Genomic DNA, 18,389 nt, shown 5'->3' on the forward strand with positions numbered 1-18,389 from the left:
ACCCTGCACCTGCGTGGGAGACCTGGAGGAGGTTCTTGGCTCCTGGCTTTGGATCGGCTCAGCTCTGGCTGTTTCGGCCACATGCGGAGTGGGGCTGGGGTGGATCGGTCACTCTGATATGGAATGTGAGGGTCCCAAGGGGTGTCTCACCACTGCCCCAATGCCCACTCCTCCACCCACTTTTTGGAGGACCCTCACTCATGATGGTCCACCAGACTTTTTATACTTAATTTTTCTCTGTCCTTATTACTCACACTTATTACTCACACTTCATGTCTCTGACAATAACCAGCTCTGTTACAAACCAGCACAAAGGACATTTCCTAATGAACGAGCACCTAAAAGGCAATGGTGACAGAGAAAACCTCAACCAAGGGGTTAACAAATTGATGATACTGTGGAATTTATTTTCCAGTGAACACAAATAAATGCCCCCACCCCACCCATTAGGAAGGAGCCCTTCCTCCTGGGGGTAAATGGGAACACCAAGGCCACTCAAGGAGCCCTGGGGTGCTCGCTCTGCCCTTGCCCTCCCAGCGACCCCTGGCCTCACACACACCTCCCACAACCATTGGCTACACAGACCTAAATCCAGGTTTTCATAACAAGCCAACAGAAATACAATGAAATTAGTATCTTGAGACACAGACCTATGGGGTGTACTTTAAAGAGAGCATCCTCTTTAAGAAGAGCTTCTTGTTTCTCGGAGGAATTGCATTCCTGGAAGGGTTAGGAATGGATCAGGCTCCTGTAGTCTACACACACAGAGGGGGAAGAGGGAGCTCCCTTGACCAAGGTCTTGGTCTCCCGTCCCTCCCACACTATTCTCCTCCTTCTTCTGCCTTCCCTTTCCTCTCCTCTCCTCCCAACCAATATGCCATTTGGGAAGGGACCCTGAATCTCCCTCAGCTGGACTCCAACTGCTCTAAGCTGGAAGAGGATTTCACTAAAGTAAGACAGCACAGCCTGGGGTGGAACTTCCCCCAGTGATTTATCTCAGTTCAAACATATCAAACCAAGGTTGGCAGAAAGGAGGGAAACACGATGCTAACAGTATAGAACCTGCTAAGATCATAACTCTGTGGCCTTCCCACACCAGTACACAGATCCCCATGTACACTCCACTCCATGTGCTGTGGCAGCATCCAAGCAGTCACTTCCCTCTGGCTCCACACCACTTTCCATCATCATGGAATGGTGTTGATGTTATAAAACCACCTGCAGCCTCTGTCGGAGGATTTGCTCTCCATTTCGTGCTGCTGCATTTATGCTCCATGCCTGGTCCTTAGCCCACAGCTGAGTAGAGAACCAGACAGGAAGGAAACAGCCCTTCATAAGGCCATTCCTTCCTATGCCAAGAGCTTGCCCACCTGCTGCACAGAAGTTCATCGTGAAGTTATAAAACAGCTATAGAACCTCAGCATGGTAAAGCCATGTGTACTCATTTATTCCTGGAAGGATTCAGGCCAACTCAATCACTGTTGAAATGATTTCTCATTGCCATGGTTCTTTCCCCCTTTTTGCAACACAGTAGAGCCATGTTGCTCCTTAGGGAGGGAAGAGCTGGGGACAGGAGCTGTGATTTGGGACTTACTGCATGCTGAACACATGTGATCGCTGCTCCAGCAAAGAGGGGAAACCCCACGCCCCAGCCCTGAGCTTGTCAAGTCAGTGTATGTCCAGGGCACCTGCCAGGCTCACTCACAGAGGGAGGGACGCCTGCCAGCCAACACACACAGTGCAAGGGTGAACAGAGGCCCAGCCCCGAAGCGCTGGCTGCTTTTCTCCTGTGTGAATTCTGCAGAACTCACCACACAGCAGCTCCCCAAGGGTGAGCATCACGTCATTCAGCGACATCCTCCCGCCCACCAGGACTGTCCGCACAGCAGACAGACGCACTGCAGACCTGCAGCACACGGCTGGCATGTGTGTTCAGAGCCATCGAGGCGGGCTCTGTTGGGTCTCTCATCAAAGCTGGCCATGCCTCAAGGTGAACAGAGGTCTGGCTCCCCAGGGACACGATGAGAATGGTGCTTCTTGGGGCTCTGTATTGTGGGGAAGCGTGCTAACCTGGTGGGCTTCTGGGTCTCCGCCTGCAAGAGGAAGAGGTGGGACTAGCCAATGTTTTAGGTCTACATTGGTTTTTTCACCCTATAGTCTGAAATGTTATCTTCCACAAAGTCAACAGGAAAACACACCCTCAGTGAAAGCTTCATCAAGCTGAGACACTGGAACAGTATTTTAACTAAAAACCACTCCATGGAAATCGGAGTTAACCTTATTTTTCTCACACTCTTTTAGGATAAATGGGGACAAATATATTTAGAGGTTCATGCATTCAGAACTTTATTATATTGAGCCCATATACACATCCACAGGGCTAAAAACAGCCCTAGAGAATTGAGAATAGTTTGATCACCAAGGAAAGATTTCAGATTCCATGAGGTTCAGCCTACACTGTCTTTAACAAGGCCTTTGATCGTGCTAACTTCAAGTGGCAATAAGGTTGGCTTTCTGTTTTTCAGTTTTGTTTTTTCCTTACTATGTAAGGCTCCAGACGGACTGGTTTAAAAAAAAAAAAAAAAAAACTATGCAGCGCCCTCTTGTGGCACAAACACACAATTGCCAAATAACCGTTCCATCCTGAGACTGCAGGCACAGCTCCTGTGAATTGAACTCTTGCTACATTTCAGTGGCCGTTTTACAGGATAATCAGAGAAGAGATTATTAGCAAAAGGCAGTTTCTAATGCCATGCAAAGAACGAGACTTTTTGTGTACCACAGAGCCCAAGTTATACAGAAAATATATCTCACCGAGTGGGTCTTCTCCCCTATTTTCCTGCATACCAGGAGGAGAGCCAGCCTCACGAATAGGATGCCATGAACAGCTTCCCAGACCCTCCTAGCACTTCCCTGGGATACTGAGCTGTGCTGAGGGGCTGTAAAAGCCAGGCATCTTCACCTTTCAGCCCACAGCTCCTTATCTCAAGTTGGGGGGAAAAAAGGAAATTTATAAAACAAAGCAAAGCAAAACGACAGAAGGGAATCGAGAAAAGAACACATTTTGTTCCAGTGTGAATGTCTCTAGAAGCCCCAGGATCTTTTAATTCAAAGCAAATTACTCAGCCTCCATGACTCAAGAGAGATCTCGTGAATAGCATAAACGTGTATTGAGATGATTAGTCTCTGCTTTCAGCCATCCACGCCATCTTCGACCTTCCAAGTCTTCCAGAGCATCTCCCGCTGTGAGCCGATGTTTGCTAACTACTGCCAGCGCTTACCAGAAACCCAGGAGACAAGTACTTGCAAGGATACTACCTGTGAGTGCGCCGCCCCTTCCACAGAGAGCCGGACACGGTGGCAGTCATGCCAGCTGATCCCTTCCCAAAGCAGGGCAGACTCAGACAACCAGCTCTGTCTTTTTTGTGGAAATGCAGGGGCTGGCTAGCTGCAATCTCCAGCTACTTATGGAATCCAGAATACCAGAGCTTTAAGCAGAACACTCCCCATTTTTAAATAGCTTGATGTGTGTGTGTGTGTGTGTATGAGACACAGACAGACGAGAAATCCTGAGACCAATAATACTGACGCTGCCTCTTAGCAGTTCTCTGCTTAACCCAGCACCTGGTCATGGGCCCTGGGATGGCTGGTGTGCCCATGTCTCCAGGTCACACACACCATCTTGGACAGGTCACATGGCTTGCGATAAAAAATATCCAGAAGAGGGAAGATCTTGAGCACCTCTGAGACACTTCACATCCTGGGAGACAGTACAACGTCACTTTCTCACTCCAGAGTCTCCTTATTCAGCACGGTCCCGTTAGTGTCCCAACACCCAGGTTTGCAACCTTTGTGGTTGCAACACTTCTTGACTCTCTCAGTAGCCATTCAAGGTAACATTTTTTTTCCTTTGGCTCCTAAGCAGCCTGACTCTGAGAAAGCACCCATTCCAATGTTCTGGGATAGACTGTAATAGGGATTGAGAAATCTCTCAACAACAGAAGCAATGCACAGATCTGCAATGGAGTCAGCACATGAGTATGCTTTCGGCAATCCAAGGAGAGGGCCCTTTCATCCAAGGTTTGCCTGGTAATTTCATAGTCTTCCAAATTAAGGGAAAGGAAGAGATGACTAGGTCTTCATGTGGGAGGAAGTTTGTTCTAGGGCTGTGTGGTTTCAGAATGTACAGCTCCACTCTTCCAGGAAGGCACACAAAACGCGTCGCTTCATTGAGCACTGGCTTCCACCCAAACCATTTCTGACTGCCCAGTTACTCCACACAGACACAGAGACCATGTCAGGGCCATACACCTGCATCACCCACCCAAAGATTCCAGGAGAATCTTGCACTTTCCAGGAGAAGTTGCTAAGAAAGGAAAAGTGTCCATGGGACAAAGGCGCTTTCCGTAGCTCCAACAGGAGACCAGGACAGAGCTCTGGGGAAAGGTACAAGACGCTCTGTGCCAACCCCAGTCACAATCCCCAGGAGACCTACTATTAGGAACACATGTGGTGAAGTTCAGCAGCTTCATTGTTTTCATTGGCGTGTAGGAGCTTTGCTCCTTATTATTATTCATCATAATGATCACATTCTTTAAAAGATGAATGGAATAAGGGCTTTCCGAGATTTGGGGTAGTCCTTAAACATTTTGAGGTAGAACCTAAGAAACAAGAAAGGAATAATTACAAAGTGATCAAGCGTTGAGCTCTGCTGTGTCTGAAATCTCGTTACAAGCCAATCTGCAAGCATCTTAGAATCTGGCTGCTCTAGACAGTCATTGGCATTACCTTATTTCTTCTTATTATGGTCTGTCTCGTGTCAACACTGATGCTTTTCCCCCTGGGAAGTGGACAGAGTGATGATGTCTGTACCACATGATGACTATACTGAATGCCACTGAATTTTACACTTGAAAATGGTAGGCTTAAACTTACGTATAGTTCATTGGGACTAAAAGAAAATGAAACAGGTGGAAAGAAGTACCATGTGGTTTCCACTGATACATACAGGATACCAGAGACCACAAGGAACATGAACAAATTTAAGCCCAGAGAACTGGCAATGTTCCCAGGAAAATACCCTGACAGGAGGTCCGGGAATGTCACAAGAGCATACACTTGCATTATGGGTTGAGTCATGTGCCCCCTCCAAAAAATATACTGAAACCTGAACCTCCAGGGGCCTAAAGTGAGACCTTATTCTAGAACAGGTATCACTGTTAATATAATGAAGACAAGGTCACAGCAGGGCAGGGAGGGCTCTGAAACCTACAGGACTGGTATGCTTTAAAGAAGCAGAAAACAGACGTGGAGACAGAGCCCTCCCTTCCAACCTCCCCCCTCCCCCTTCCCTACCCCCTCCAGAGCAGAGGCCACGTGCAGACATAGGCTGAGATGACACTGTAGCAGCAATCTCCCCTCAAGCCAGCCCAGAGAGCACAGCCCCATCCATACCTTGATTTTGAACCTCTAACCTCCCAAACTGTCACAGAATAAAGTTTCTGGGGTTTGAAGCCACTCACGTTGGAATCTCTGGCCATGGCATCCCCATAGGGAGTCTGTGCACTAGCTAATGTTGGTAGTTCTCAAGGCATGATCAAGACGAGACACTTGGCCAAAGCACGTTAGCGTGAGTTGGGAGACCAATAACCTTTCCAATGGGTGGCGTGGGTGTTGCAGTGGACAAGATCACTGAGCCCCCCGCCGCCTGCCCTGTCTCTGGCCACGGCCTGGCCTTGCTTGACAAGCACCTGCCCAGATCCCTGTGAGCGCTAGAACTCTCTGTTGGGGCAATCTGACATGGAAGGTCACGCACTCAGTTTGGATCATGCTGGTTAACCACCTGGAGACGTCCGGCGGCACCTCTGTCCCTGGTCTGACCGCCCTCTCCTTTCCTTCTCCCTTCTCTGCGCCCCCAGGAGGCACCAGACCTGGCTGGGATGGGAGAACAGCGACACTCACTGCTCATGGGAGGAGCCCCCTGCACCACGTGCCCGTCCTCGGTCTACCAGAGGGCAGGAAGCGGCCATGAGGAAGGCTGGTGTTGCATTCATGCTTTCACCGATCTTCAAATCAATTTTCTCTCAGGAGTAGGGGCCCGTTCTCGACTTAACCTTCAGCACCAGGAAGTGAGTCACTACCCAGACTGCGCCGCCAAAGAAGAGTTTAAGGGGATCCCTCTTAGTCCCAGTTCCAAGTCCATGCCCACTGGAGTACCCACTCCCCTCCTTGTCTGTCTCCTATCATAACAGGCTTCCACCTTTCACATAAAGTAATTTTCAGAAAGGAGCTCAAGTTCATGCTCATGTCTGAGGCCTGACAATGACTTACTATGCTATCACTGGAATTCCAGGAATGTTTCCAGTTTATTCTGGTTCCCCAAAGTTACTGAGGTAGGTGCAACTTTAAAAGGTTCTAAACACCCGCAATCCCAGCACTTCCCAGCAGATGGAGCTGTTCGAAAATCGCATCCCTTCACGACTTTGACTATGATGAGTTATTTTGAGTTATTGAGAGTGGGATGTGAGATAGGAAGGGAGGAACAGACGTAACCCCTTGGTCTTCCAGGGAAAATTATCCTCCTGGAGTTTCCAGGAGGTTTGTGATGACCTGAACTGCTAGCACAAAACCTTGAATTAAAACTAGCAGCCAGGCCCAGCACAGTTAGCACAGTGGTAAAGTCCTCACCTTGCATACACTATCATGTTATATGGGTGCTTGTTCATATCCCAGCTGATCCACTTCCCATCCAGCTCCCTGCTTGCAGATGGCCCAAAGCCTTGGGTTTCTGTACCCATGTGCGAGACCCAGAAGAAGCTCCTGGCTTCGGATCAGCTTAGCTCTGGTTATTGCAGCCATTTGGTGAGTGAGCCAGCAGATGGAAGATCTTTCTCTCTTTCTCTCCTCCTCTCTGTAGATTTTGTTTTCCAATAAAAGTAAATAAATAAATCTTTAAAAAAAAAAACTAACAGCCAATGACCACAGACATAAGGGCATCAGAGCTAATGCTTCCCCCAGGGTACTATGTCCTGCCTATGCCCTAGAATGTTCTGTGAGGCTTTGGGAAGAGCTGGTCACAGTCCCACCCATGGTGCCCACTTCAAAAAAACATGGTGGAAGTGAACTGAACAAGCAATAAAACAGAAATTTTATTTTATTTTGCTTCTTCATGCCTAATCTGCTGCTCATTGCTGATCAGCGATGATAGCCAAGCAAGGCAGCAAGGAATCTCAACCCACATGCACAACACCAGGCACTCCTCTGCCAACCCTCCTTCAGCAAAGGTCGCAGGTCTACCTGGGCCAGCCTGTTCGTCTCAGGGGGGGAAAAAGTGGTTCCTGCTGCTGTCATCCAGTTAAATTTCAACTTTAAGAAAAGCCATGATCAGAATTTACCAATCCAGACTATTCTATCTACCTTTCTTTATAAAAATAAAACTCCTAGCTTTCTAACCTGGACTCTAGATGCCAAACCTGTCTGGGGAAGAAAGTTACATGAACTTTGTCACCACTGTTGAAGAGCTTTACCTATGGTGGTGAAAAGCACGCAGCCCAAGGAAACACAGCGAGAAAAACGCAAATGCTAATGCTGGGAGGGACCAAGTGGCCAGGGCAAAGCCGATCCATTCAATGATCTCACCCAGGAAGTTGGCTCCAGATACGTACGTAAACAAGCCACCTGTGTGCAGAAGAACCAAACAGTCAACAGTTGCAACTGATTCATCATGACACCAAATGCCTCCATCTTGTTCCAAAGCACACAAACACAGTTAGAACAGAGGTAGGCCTTCATACTCCTTCAACAGTCACTGGCATTCAGTGGAATCTTCTTGGAGAGAAAGAGAAACAAAAAAACTGCAGCTGGGTGCCCGTAGAACATTCTGGACTTGTGAGTGGCAGCCCCGGCTGCTTGGTGGGCTCCGTCCAAATCCCCAGCAATCACTGCAACACTAGCTTTGGGCAGACAAGTTAGCAGGGCAGGAGGTCTGGGTTTTGCTTTCCTCTAGGAAGGAACATCTTTGGGACAGCAGGCACTGCTGGTCAGCATATATCGCATTCACAGCCACACAAAGCAAATCAACACACCATGCAAAAATAAGGCAAAATGCAGTTGATACGAGAAATAATTAAATTCTCTTTTGGCATTTGCTCCCACCATACACTCACACACACACACACACACACATTTAAACATATTTATACACAGTCTGTGGAAATTTAAAGTAATAAATAGGAGTCCCATAGTTCTCCTAGGGGTCCCCAATTGGTATGTGTCTTACAGCAGGCTAGCCAGGTTAGCTTCTGCTGTTTTGAACTTCTGTTTTTCATTCCAACCAGACTATTTCCACTGTCAGAACTGTATCTAGAAATCAGCACATTTCTAACGCTATTAAATATATCCAAAGTCAACTTTTATGATCCATAATAAAATGGAGAAGTTCTAACCAAAATCATTTTTTCTCTATAGTTACATAAAAGTATTTTGTAAATCATCTTCCATCATAACTCAGAAGTTGGAAACTAACCTCGGCAACCTGGTTTATAAGAGCTCTCTCTGCTCTTCTTTGGTTACCAAAAAGTTCTGAAGTCAAAGATGCTTAACTTTACGTTCTCGAGGATGACACTGAATAAGTGGTTCTGGCCTCAGAGTTCCTACAGCCTGGAAGGAACCACTGATCCACAGGAAAGGATCTGGGAATCACCGATGAACCCAGTAAACAGAATATTTCAATCTACTGCATTCATTTTGCTTGAGGCAGATACTCAGAGAATATCAACAATGTTTGAATTCATTTAAACATGTTACTGAATTGATACTCGTCTTGCCATTGTTTTCTTAATGAATATCAATCTGCACTAACATATCATAGTTCAGAATGTTTTTTTACTATGAACAAAGGGCTATATTTATATCAAAAGGGTAGCAACTATTGATCTATGCATATATCCACCTAGATATACTAAATGATTACTTGGACTGAGTCACTTTCACCTGCTTCTATTGGTCAACCTCATTCCCTTGCTCCTGGGGAACGATCAGGATTTCAAATATTTTGTTTGTTTATGTCCGAAAGTCTGTAATCATGCACATGACAATGTTTCAGTCAACCAGTGGTGGTACCACAGGATTATAATGGATGTGAAAAACATTCCTATTGCCTAGTGACATTACAGTCAGTACAACATCGCCCAATGCATTCCTCAGGTGTTGATGCTGTCGTTAACACACTGACTTTACTGTCAGCCACAGAACAGTAGAGCTCACACAATTATACAGAGTATATAGCACTTTGTAACAATAATAACTATAATACTGGCGTATACAGTCACTATACTGTACTTTTACTACTATTATTCTGGAGTAAACCTTTATTTGTCAAAAAAAAAAAAAAAAGTTAACTGCTTCAAGCTGTTCTGCCGTTAGGTGTCCAGAAGAAATCACTGGGATCAGAGATGACTGTTTCTTACGCATTATAACCAATAAAGAGTTCCAGCATGATGAAACAGGGAAGTAGAAATTATGACCCTGTATAGACCTAGGCTAATGTGCAGGTTTGTGCCTTCTTTCTGAACGTGAAAGCAAAAGGGGAAAAAATAAGATATTTGACACAGGTTGCGTCATACAGCCTAGGTGCTTAACAAGCTGTGCCATGTAGGTCTGTGTAGGTACATTCCATGTGGCTAGCAAAACAATGAGATCATTTAAGGATACATTTGCCAGAATGGTCTGTTGTGTGTTACTACACTTACACATCTAAGGCCTCCCATGCTAACTTCTGATTGGATAAACATGATGTTATATATTTCCATGTTTATTAAAAGGAAGTATCCAAGTACTGTCCCTAGTAATCCCTAGGTAAGTCTAGACCAATTGAGCAAGAGGACAACCATGTTGGCTGTGAAGGATTTTGCTGCTAGCCTAGAATTGCTACTCTGTGTATGTGATGGTCCTGTCTACCAGATAGCTATCTATCCACAGGCTACCCACACCTCACACCCTCGGTCTACCTTCAGGGTAGTGTGCTCTTTCCTTCTAGGGGGTTCTGAGTGCTCTCCTGAACTTCTGGATTCCCACTAGAAATGCAGAGGAGCTGTGGGTGGGACAGTGCACAAAAGAAAAGTCAAAAGCAGGTGGGTATGTACAGACTTGCTTGTTTTCTGCCTGTTCCTCCCCCCAGAATATCCCTGCTGGGACAAGCTCAAAGGAAAAGTGGGACTCCAAGGCCCAGGGGAGGATTACCTTGTGGAATCTTGTAAGTAAGTTCTCCAGGCTTCCTGAGCTGGCGCAATATATAATCACTGTGAATGTTGATGCCCATTCCCAAAAAGAACAGGAAGACACCTGGCAAGGAAGAGAGAGGGAGGGAAAGTCAAAACACAGTCTCATGTCAGCATTTTCCTCTCAGGCTACATTTTTTTTTCAAAAATGAAGAGAAGCATACTTAATTTCTGAATCTTTGGAGTGGGAAGAGGTTGGGAAGAGTGAAGAGTGAAAAATAGCAGTCATCCCAAGTTCAAGTGGGGAAAGAGGTGTGCTATCCACTAGGCCAACAGGCTGACAGTGCATTGGAATCAGGTCGGTGATGTGAGGGAAGCAAGAAGCATCACCATCTAATACATAACTAATGAAACAAATGGGCAGGGGTGGTGGGTTGGCACCGAACCTACCTGGGGGGCAGCGACCAGAGTGCTGGTTCCTGGGGACCTGAGGATGTGGGCTTGTTGCGGGGACAAGCTAGGGGCATAGTGCCTGCGGGGCATGTGGGGACTGGGAGCTCATGTCTAGGCAGGTGGAACAAACTTGGTGATTTCCCAGTGTGCTTGGTCCCAGGTAATGTGAGGCGAGGTGAAGGGAGAGCCTCAGGTCAGCATGTTGGCTTGGTGTGCTGGGAGACCAGGCCTGGAGAGCCTCAATGGGCCTGGATCCTAGGTGTGTGGAAGGGTAAGGCACCAGACCAGCACATGGACCAGGAGTTTGGGACTCTGGTGGGTGGGCCAAGCTCCAGGACAGCACACCACTCAATGGGCTTCTGAAGGCTGGACTGGAGAACTCACATGCTCCTGGGCACACAGACTTTGGATTTACTAGGGAAAGAGGTAAGATTATATGGGAGAAGGAAGACTGCTGTGGGAATGTGTTGCAGGTGAGGAATGACTGAGGGATTCCCAACAACAAGGCCACTGTACTTGCAGGTAAGCAAGGGGACTGAGACCTAGCAGTTTGGAGGGGAGAGGCCGGAGGACCATTGTGGGTCAGACTGATGCACTAGCCCATGTAGGAAATCTCAGCTGGGCTAGTTAGCATGGACCAAGCTGACCATCACACACCAGCCTTCACAAAAGCTAGGGTTGGGAGCCTGTTTAGCAAGGCTAGATCACAGTACCCACCAATGAGTGTCAGAATAGGGGACAGGTAATGTTAATCTATGCCATGACACTAACCAGCATGTGAGAGAACCAGGTCCAGGGGTAGAGTCTGTGGAGGATATGTGGGCCTAACCCTGTGGAACCACAAGTCCTGCTTGTTAGCTTAAGAGTTGAGGGATAAAGATAGGCCGAGCTAGGCATGACCATGGAACCTGCCAACACTCAAGGGTACTAGGGCTGTGGATAGACTGAGGAGGTCCAGGCTACAGTACCTACAGGCACCCCTTGAAGCAGGGTGTAGAGTGGCCCAGGCTGCAACATCCACCAGCTCATACAAAGGGCGGAATGGAGAAGACAGGCTATGATGGGGAGGGGCCTAGTACCCAATGGCATATGTGAAATCTGGGTCTGGGAATGAGCATGGTGGCAGAACTTGGGAAACTCCCTGGTAAGCCATAGCTCCCACTGGTGAGCAAGTGGTTCAGGCCTGGGTGTTAGTCAGGCCAGGAAAAGTAGCTCTAACCATCAGCAAGAGTGTGGGTTGGTTTTGGAAGGGGGTGGATTGGGCAGGGCCAAACAAACCTTAGTCCACTGGCATGTGCAGAAACCAGGTTGAAGTACAAGTCACACTGAGCTAGGCTATCACACCTACCATTTTGCCTGAGCCAAGAATGGGAGCAGACTGAGCAGGGCCAGGCTAGAGTTGGGACTGGGGGCTGGCCAAGTCAGGCCAGGCTGCAGCATCTGAAGGCAAAGGCCAAGACAGGTGAGGGGCTATGCCCATCTGGGTCAGAGCAACCACTGGCATGCACAAGATCTATAGCTGGGAACAGGACTGGTTGGAGAGTTAAGAGGACACCTCAACTGGGTAGTGGCTCCCATTGGTGAGTGCAAGGACCAGAATGGGAGCTGCAATCTGGTCTGGACATGCCTGCAATGTCCCTTGGCGTGGGTGTGAACTGGGTCTGGGTGTGTCAGATTGGACTAGACTCTAGCACTTAGTGAGGCTTGTGAGAACCAGGCTAGGTGTAGGACGGTCTGGGCTAGGTCTCTGCCCCTGCCAAGTCATGGATGAGCTGTGTCTGGATGTGGATCAGACTTGGCTGGGCTGTACACTCAACAGCAAGAACCAGAATGGATGAGGGCTGGTCAGGAAAGGCCACTGTTCCTGCTAGGACAGGAGGTGGACTAGGTAGGACTGGACCATAGACCCACTGGTGTGCATGAGATCTGGCAATGGAAGACGTTCTGATGGAGCAGTTTGGGGAAAACCTCTGTCAGGATGCAATCCCTGCAGGTGAATGCAGGAACTAAGGCAAAGAGTAGCTTGGTCTTAAGCAACCCAGACCAGGCCCAGTTACAATATCCACCAGTATACATATGTATCAGATCTGGGGGCAAGTCAGGCTGGGCCAGTTCATATCATCTGCTGGCAAATATAAGAACCAGAATGGAGTGAGGGACAAGCCAGGTCAGGCCACAACATCAGCCAGTTCATATTAAGGCCAGGACTGGTGGCTGGCTGGGCTAGTCTCAGCTGTAGCCCCCACCAGCATAAGCTGGAACTTGGGGTGGACCAGGCCAGGCCAGGTCAGGCTACAGAACCCATCAGCAAATGTTGAGGTGAAGCAGGACATGCCAGACTGGGCTGTAGCACATGTGTGACCTGGAGGGGTGGAGCATGAGCACAGAAGGGAGGCTGCAGAGGGTTCCCGTGCCAGGCCACTACTCCCACTGGTGAGTGTGAGAGCTGGGATGGGAACAAGATCAGGCCAGACAGGGCTACAACACCTGGTGGCCAGCATGTGAGCTGGGTTAGGGAGAAAACAAGGCTGAGCTAACCGACTATACCCGTTAGTGCATGCATGGGCCAGAGTAGGTGTGGGTTGGTTGGGTTTTGCCATAGCATCACCTGCCATGGCAGGTGCTGGGACTGGGGGAAAATGTTGTTGAGCTAAACTGCCGAACCACCTGGAGAGTCCAAGATTTGGGAGTTGGAGTGGTCTCATTAGGAAATTAGTGGACATCTCTCTCTTAGGTTGCCATTTCCACCAGTGAGCATGAGACTGGGGGTAGGCCTGACTAGATAGGTGGTGGCACCCAATAGTGTGAGTGTGGGCTGGATAGTGGGGCCGATTGGGTTGAACTAGGCTTTAATGCCCATTGACGTGTACAAGAGCTGAATGGGATGTGAGACAGGCTGGACCAGTCTGCTGTACATACTGGCAAGCACAGGAACAAGGGCAAGGGGTAGGCCTGGTGGGGCTATTGGGTGTCGTTCCAACTAGGCTGCAGCTCCCACCGGTGCATATGAAGCCTAGTGTGTGGTGGGTAGGGTCAGGCTGGGCTGCAACACCCATTGGTTTGCGTATGAGATGGGGCTGGAGGTAGAGCTGACCCAGCAATTGCAACCACCGGTGTGTGCATAGGCTGATGTGGGTGATGCACTGAGCCAGACCCTGTATTGGCAAGTACATACAGGAATCAGGTCTGGGGTCACCTCAGATGAGGTTTCTTTGGGGATCTACCCAAGTGAACCATTGGACTCATAACTCCAACCATTGAGAGAATTTAAGTTTCCATGGTGTGACCAGGGAGTGTATATGTCAGAACTGGACCTTCCTCAGAGACTTAGAGCAATGGACAGCAATATCCAGTTGCACATGGAAGATATGGCAGTCCATTGCAGCCTGCAGAGGACATCTGGCTCTATGACAGAGGAAGGAGGGCAGAACAAATTGATCAATTTCCCCAGCCAAGTGTTGGTTGTGAATATCTGGGCAAATGGAGAACCTAAGATGGACTATGTCAGCCAGTGGATTCTGGAGAGAGTTCATTGTGCTTGGAGAAGCAAGATCGACAGCAATTCAGAACTATTGAACTATCAAAACCACTTGAGCGGAACTCTGAGAGCATACCTGGGATGACATCAGGTGGCCATCCCAAGATATGGAGGCAGTTGGGAAGCTAGGTGAGGCTTCTCCCCTTATTCCCCACTTGCCCCAGATATAAAAATACAAAGGAAAATGTGGAAGCAATGGTCTCACCCACTTTCCTCAAGCACTCGACCCTTCCCCCCAAAATCAACTATGTAAACATCATCAAAAATAAAATTAAAAAAAAGAAACAAATGAAAGGCTGAATAACAGCAAACCCTCAGCTTCTTCTTAAGCAATCAAACCATGGCTGCCTAACTCAGAACTCAGTGCCAACTTCTCTTTTTGATACCCCTTGGAGGATGTCAAGTTGAAGGTCATCTCCTGATCTCGTTCTGCCAATGAGCTACAAAGAGGATGCTTCCTGGGACTTCCTTAACCATCTCTGACTTTCCTGATTAAAAGGATTAACGAGACAGATGCCTCTACTTCCTCCCTCACTTTGGTTGCCAAATGTAATGCCTGGAGCGACAGTCACTGCCTTGTGAACTGCTGGACATGAAGGCTTCAGGTGAAGATGCTAAGGAGAATACAGACAGAAAGTGCCTGAGTTCTTAACAGCACAGTCAGGAACCAAAACAATGCAGAAGTTGTCTGCCTTTCTACTCTGCTTGCAATGTAAGGAATGCCAATCCTGAACAGTTGAAGTCACTGCTATTTGGTTTGCTATGGCACATTGTTGGAAGCTTTCCTGATAATACCCATTTTCATGAGTATAATTTAAGGTGCATCAAAGAGCTTGGTAAAAAAAAAAAAAACAACTTCTACTCCTGCCACTTCATATACATGCACACACACACACACACACACACACACACACACACACACACACACACACACACTTATATATATTGGTCACAGCTTTGTCTTTTAACCATCCTGGTTAAAAGCTTTGTCTATTAAGACACCCTGAAGGTGTCTCCATGTGCACCTGCTGCTGCTGGTCTGAGGTGAGCAGAGCCAGGGTCAGGGATGTGAGGTCCTGCATCCGCATTGGCATTTATAGCCCAGAGCCCTTTGTGTCTTGCACACCCTCAGCAAGTCCTGACCAACACATGTTAGATCTAGAGTCACCTGACTTGGCATGATGGGAAAATGATGATTGTCCCACCCAGTCTAGATGAAGGTTGGGAAGGAGAGGAAAGAGAGGTTGATGAGGAGGAAAGTGGGAGGGGAATAATTCATAGTGGTGCAAAGGTAGGGACATGGGCCAGGCGGCCTGTGTGTCCTTACAAGTCGCCTTGCCTCTCTCAACCTCAGCTTCCTTGTTAAATGTAGACTCTAACAGCACCTGTATTACAAGAAGAGGGTTGAGATCATTCATTTATTTATTCAACTAACACTCATTGGAGCTCCTTATCATGCACCAAGCACTGTCCCAGGCACTTGGGACCCAGTAGCAAAAAAAAAAAAAAAAATCCAGGGCCTCTGGCTAAGGAGTTTATATCTTAGTGAAAGAACACTGAAATAAATTTAAGAGAGTTAAAGTAAAAGAATTAAAAATTAAAGTAGGAGTCCCATTATGATCACTGCCATACAGAGAAGCAAAGGGTGAGGTGGCTAGACAAATGTACCCTGAAGATTTTACATGTATTCTGTGGGCTGCATAATGGGAACCCAGAAATCTGAGGAAGAGCAATTTGGCAGAGGGACGTGCAAGTGCACAGGCAAGGCGCATGAGCAGAGAGGACGATGTGGTGAGAGAAGGTGAAGACAGGACAGCAGGTCAGAAGTCACATAAAGGTCTCAGGGCTTTGGAGTTTTAAGTGCATGAGGAGTTGTTGATAGGTTTTAGGCAGTTTATACATTTTAATTTATTCCAGTTGCAGCTTAATGGTATTGCAGAATACATATGTGCATACATACATATATGGTAGACTATTCAATATTAGCATAAATCAGAAAACTAAAGCACTTACTCCTAGCATCCAGAGCCTACTGCTGTTAGACCCCTTAGTGCTCTCCTCAGGGGCTTCACCTTACCTACCTGCAGCCTATATGCCAGTTCCCTCAGATGTCCCTGCTGAAACCTCTCCCGGGCCCTCAGTGCTGATCAAGTGCCCAGTCATCACATCCCCGGGATCCTTCAAACCAAGCCCGACCCTGTCTTTGGCTTCTCTGAACAACAACTCCGTGAACAGCTCTCAGTGCTGCTTCTCCAGCATCCCTTCTGTAGCCATGGCTGGCTTCCTTCTGTTGGCTGCCCTGGCTGCTGCCTTTCCTGGAATCAGGCGGCTCCAGGACCCCTATAAGATGCAGTGAGGTGCCTGTGCACTTCAGAGACATCTTCTTCTAGAGACCTCTTCAGATCAGTTTTTTCCCTTAAATCAAGTAACAGTTTTATGATTAAAAAAAACAATACTGAAAGGAAAGCCTTGTCCATGTGCCCCAAGACCCTCTCCGTAAACTTTATTAGCTTCTTTTTTATCATTCCAATATTTCCTTCAACAGTTACCAAATCACACATCCATTCCTTCTGGACCATTCCTTCGTGACATGTAGCCTGCTCTATACACTGCTGGCATCTTTCTTTACATAACCACACCTTCTACAGGTCTTTCTACCTGAGTATGTAGATCATCTTTGCTTTTTGTTCTATTGCTTCTCTCTCTCTCTCTCTCTCTCTCTCTCTCTCTCTCTCTCTCTCTCTCTCTCTCGTCATAACACATTCTGCTGCATGCACATTCCAGCATTCACGCAACTAAAACTCTGGTCATTTGTGTTTTCAAATGTTTGCTGGAGGGTGAGTCACCAACAGAAATGAAAATAGGACATTCACTAAGGAGGCTGTTGTGGAAGTCCAGACAGTATGGAGGCTGGGAGTGATAGGGCACAGCATCCTAGGCAGAGGAAACAGTTTTGGCTCTGGAACTTGTCAGGTTCCTGCCCTGCAGGTGCAGGGAGGCAGCAGATGAGGTTAGGGTAAAAAGGCCAAGAGCACATGGGTTTCACTGGCAGCAGAAAGTAATGGGTATCTGCCCTGTAGAGTCACAGAAAGCTTTGGAGCATTTTGAGGTGGGACATGACATGCTCTATTCATAAACAACCTCTTGGGCTGCCAGCAAGGTGCGAGATGGGCAAAAGGGGCAGAAGGAGCAATTGGAGCAGGGGAGAGGGTGGGGGTGACTTAGACCACGGGAAGGAATGTTGGCTGGGAAGGGAGAAGGAGATGTGTAAGCTTCACTTACCAAGGCTAAACCTGAGATCCATGTACCATGCATCAGGGTACTCAGCACAGTAGATCAAATAGTAGCTTTGGAGTAAACCATTCCCAGTGCAGAAGACAAAGGCTTTGAAAAGAAGGAACGCTGGAAAAGGCCTCCCTCGCATGAGCCATGAGTAAATAAATGTCCTGTGGCACATGGAGAGAAAAGGAAAAGATCTTTGATAAATAAAAGTAGTATCAAATGGTTTCAGCGACTCCTCAAAGCCTTAATTTTAGAACAATCATTTTCTCTATTTGTCTTGTTTCATTAAGATCCCTATTAGCCACCATTTTGTTTTTTACAATTGTAACACATGTTTATGTATCCCTAAACACTGGAGTGAGCATGGAGCCTGTGACCCGATGCCAGTTAGGACACCTGCCCCAAATGGCTGAGATGGCTAAGGCTGGGCTAACCAAAACCAACATCCAGGAGCTTCTTCTGGTCCCCTGTGTAGGTGCAGTGGCCCAAAAATTTGGTCCATCTTCTGCTGGTTTTTCTAGGCTAATTAGCAAGGCGCTGATTTAGAAGTGAAGCAACCAGGACTTGAACCAGTGGCCAAGTAGGATGACAGAATTGCACGTGACCCATTAAGCCACAGTGTTGGACCTACAGCTATTTTGATATCATTTCTCTTTGGAGGTTGCATTTGCAGGATACCCTTGGCTATTTGTTCACATTAATTTTAAGATCAATTTAGGGCTGATGGAGCCAGAAAGAGGAACTGTGATTAGAAGGGATGTAATCTTTCTGCTTGCTTGCATAATCTGAAATTCTCCCATTGAAACCTGGCGATCCTGTCTCTGCCAACCACTTCTTTCAACAGGAAACGATAGGCAGCACCAAGGCTGTGGGACTGGTGAGACAGCACCACCTCACAT

The 18,389-nt window shown here is 47.5% G+C and overlaps 1 protein-coding gene across 1 annotated transcript in view; it reads right to left on the bottom strand.

Annotated features, from left to right (window-relative positions):
* Positions 1-2,325: 2,325 nt before the first annotated feature.
* SRD5A2 (steroid 5 alpha-reductase 2) overlaps positions 2,326-18,389 on the bottom strand; it is a 54,563-nt gene continuing 38,499 nt past the window's right edge. The window contains exons 2-5 of the mRNA XM_040993027.1: positions 17,491-17,654; positions 10,240-10,341; positions 7,527-7,677; positions 2,326-4,661 (exon numbers count right to left, since the gene is read on the bottom strand). Of these exons, the coding sequence (XP_040848961.1) occupies positions 4,595-4,661; positions 7,527-7,677; positions 10,240-10,341; positions 17,491-17,654 (484 nt within the window). The 3' untranslated portion in view covers positions 2,326-4,594. The remainder of the gene's footprint in view (positions 4,662-7,526; positions 7,678-10,239; positions 10,342-17,490; positions 17,655-18,389) is intronic.

This window comes from Ochotona curzoniae, unplaced genomic scaffold, assembly GCF_017591425.1.
Source record: "Ochotona curzoniae isolate NIBS_2020 unplaced genomic scaffold, NIBS_Ocur_1.0 contig_883, whole genome shotgun sequence".
Taxonomy (NCBI): Eukaryota; Metazoa; Chordata; class Mammalia; order Lagomorpha; family Ochotonidae; genus Ochotona; species Ochotona curzoniae.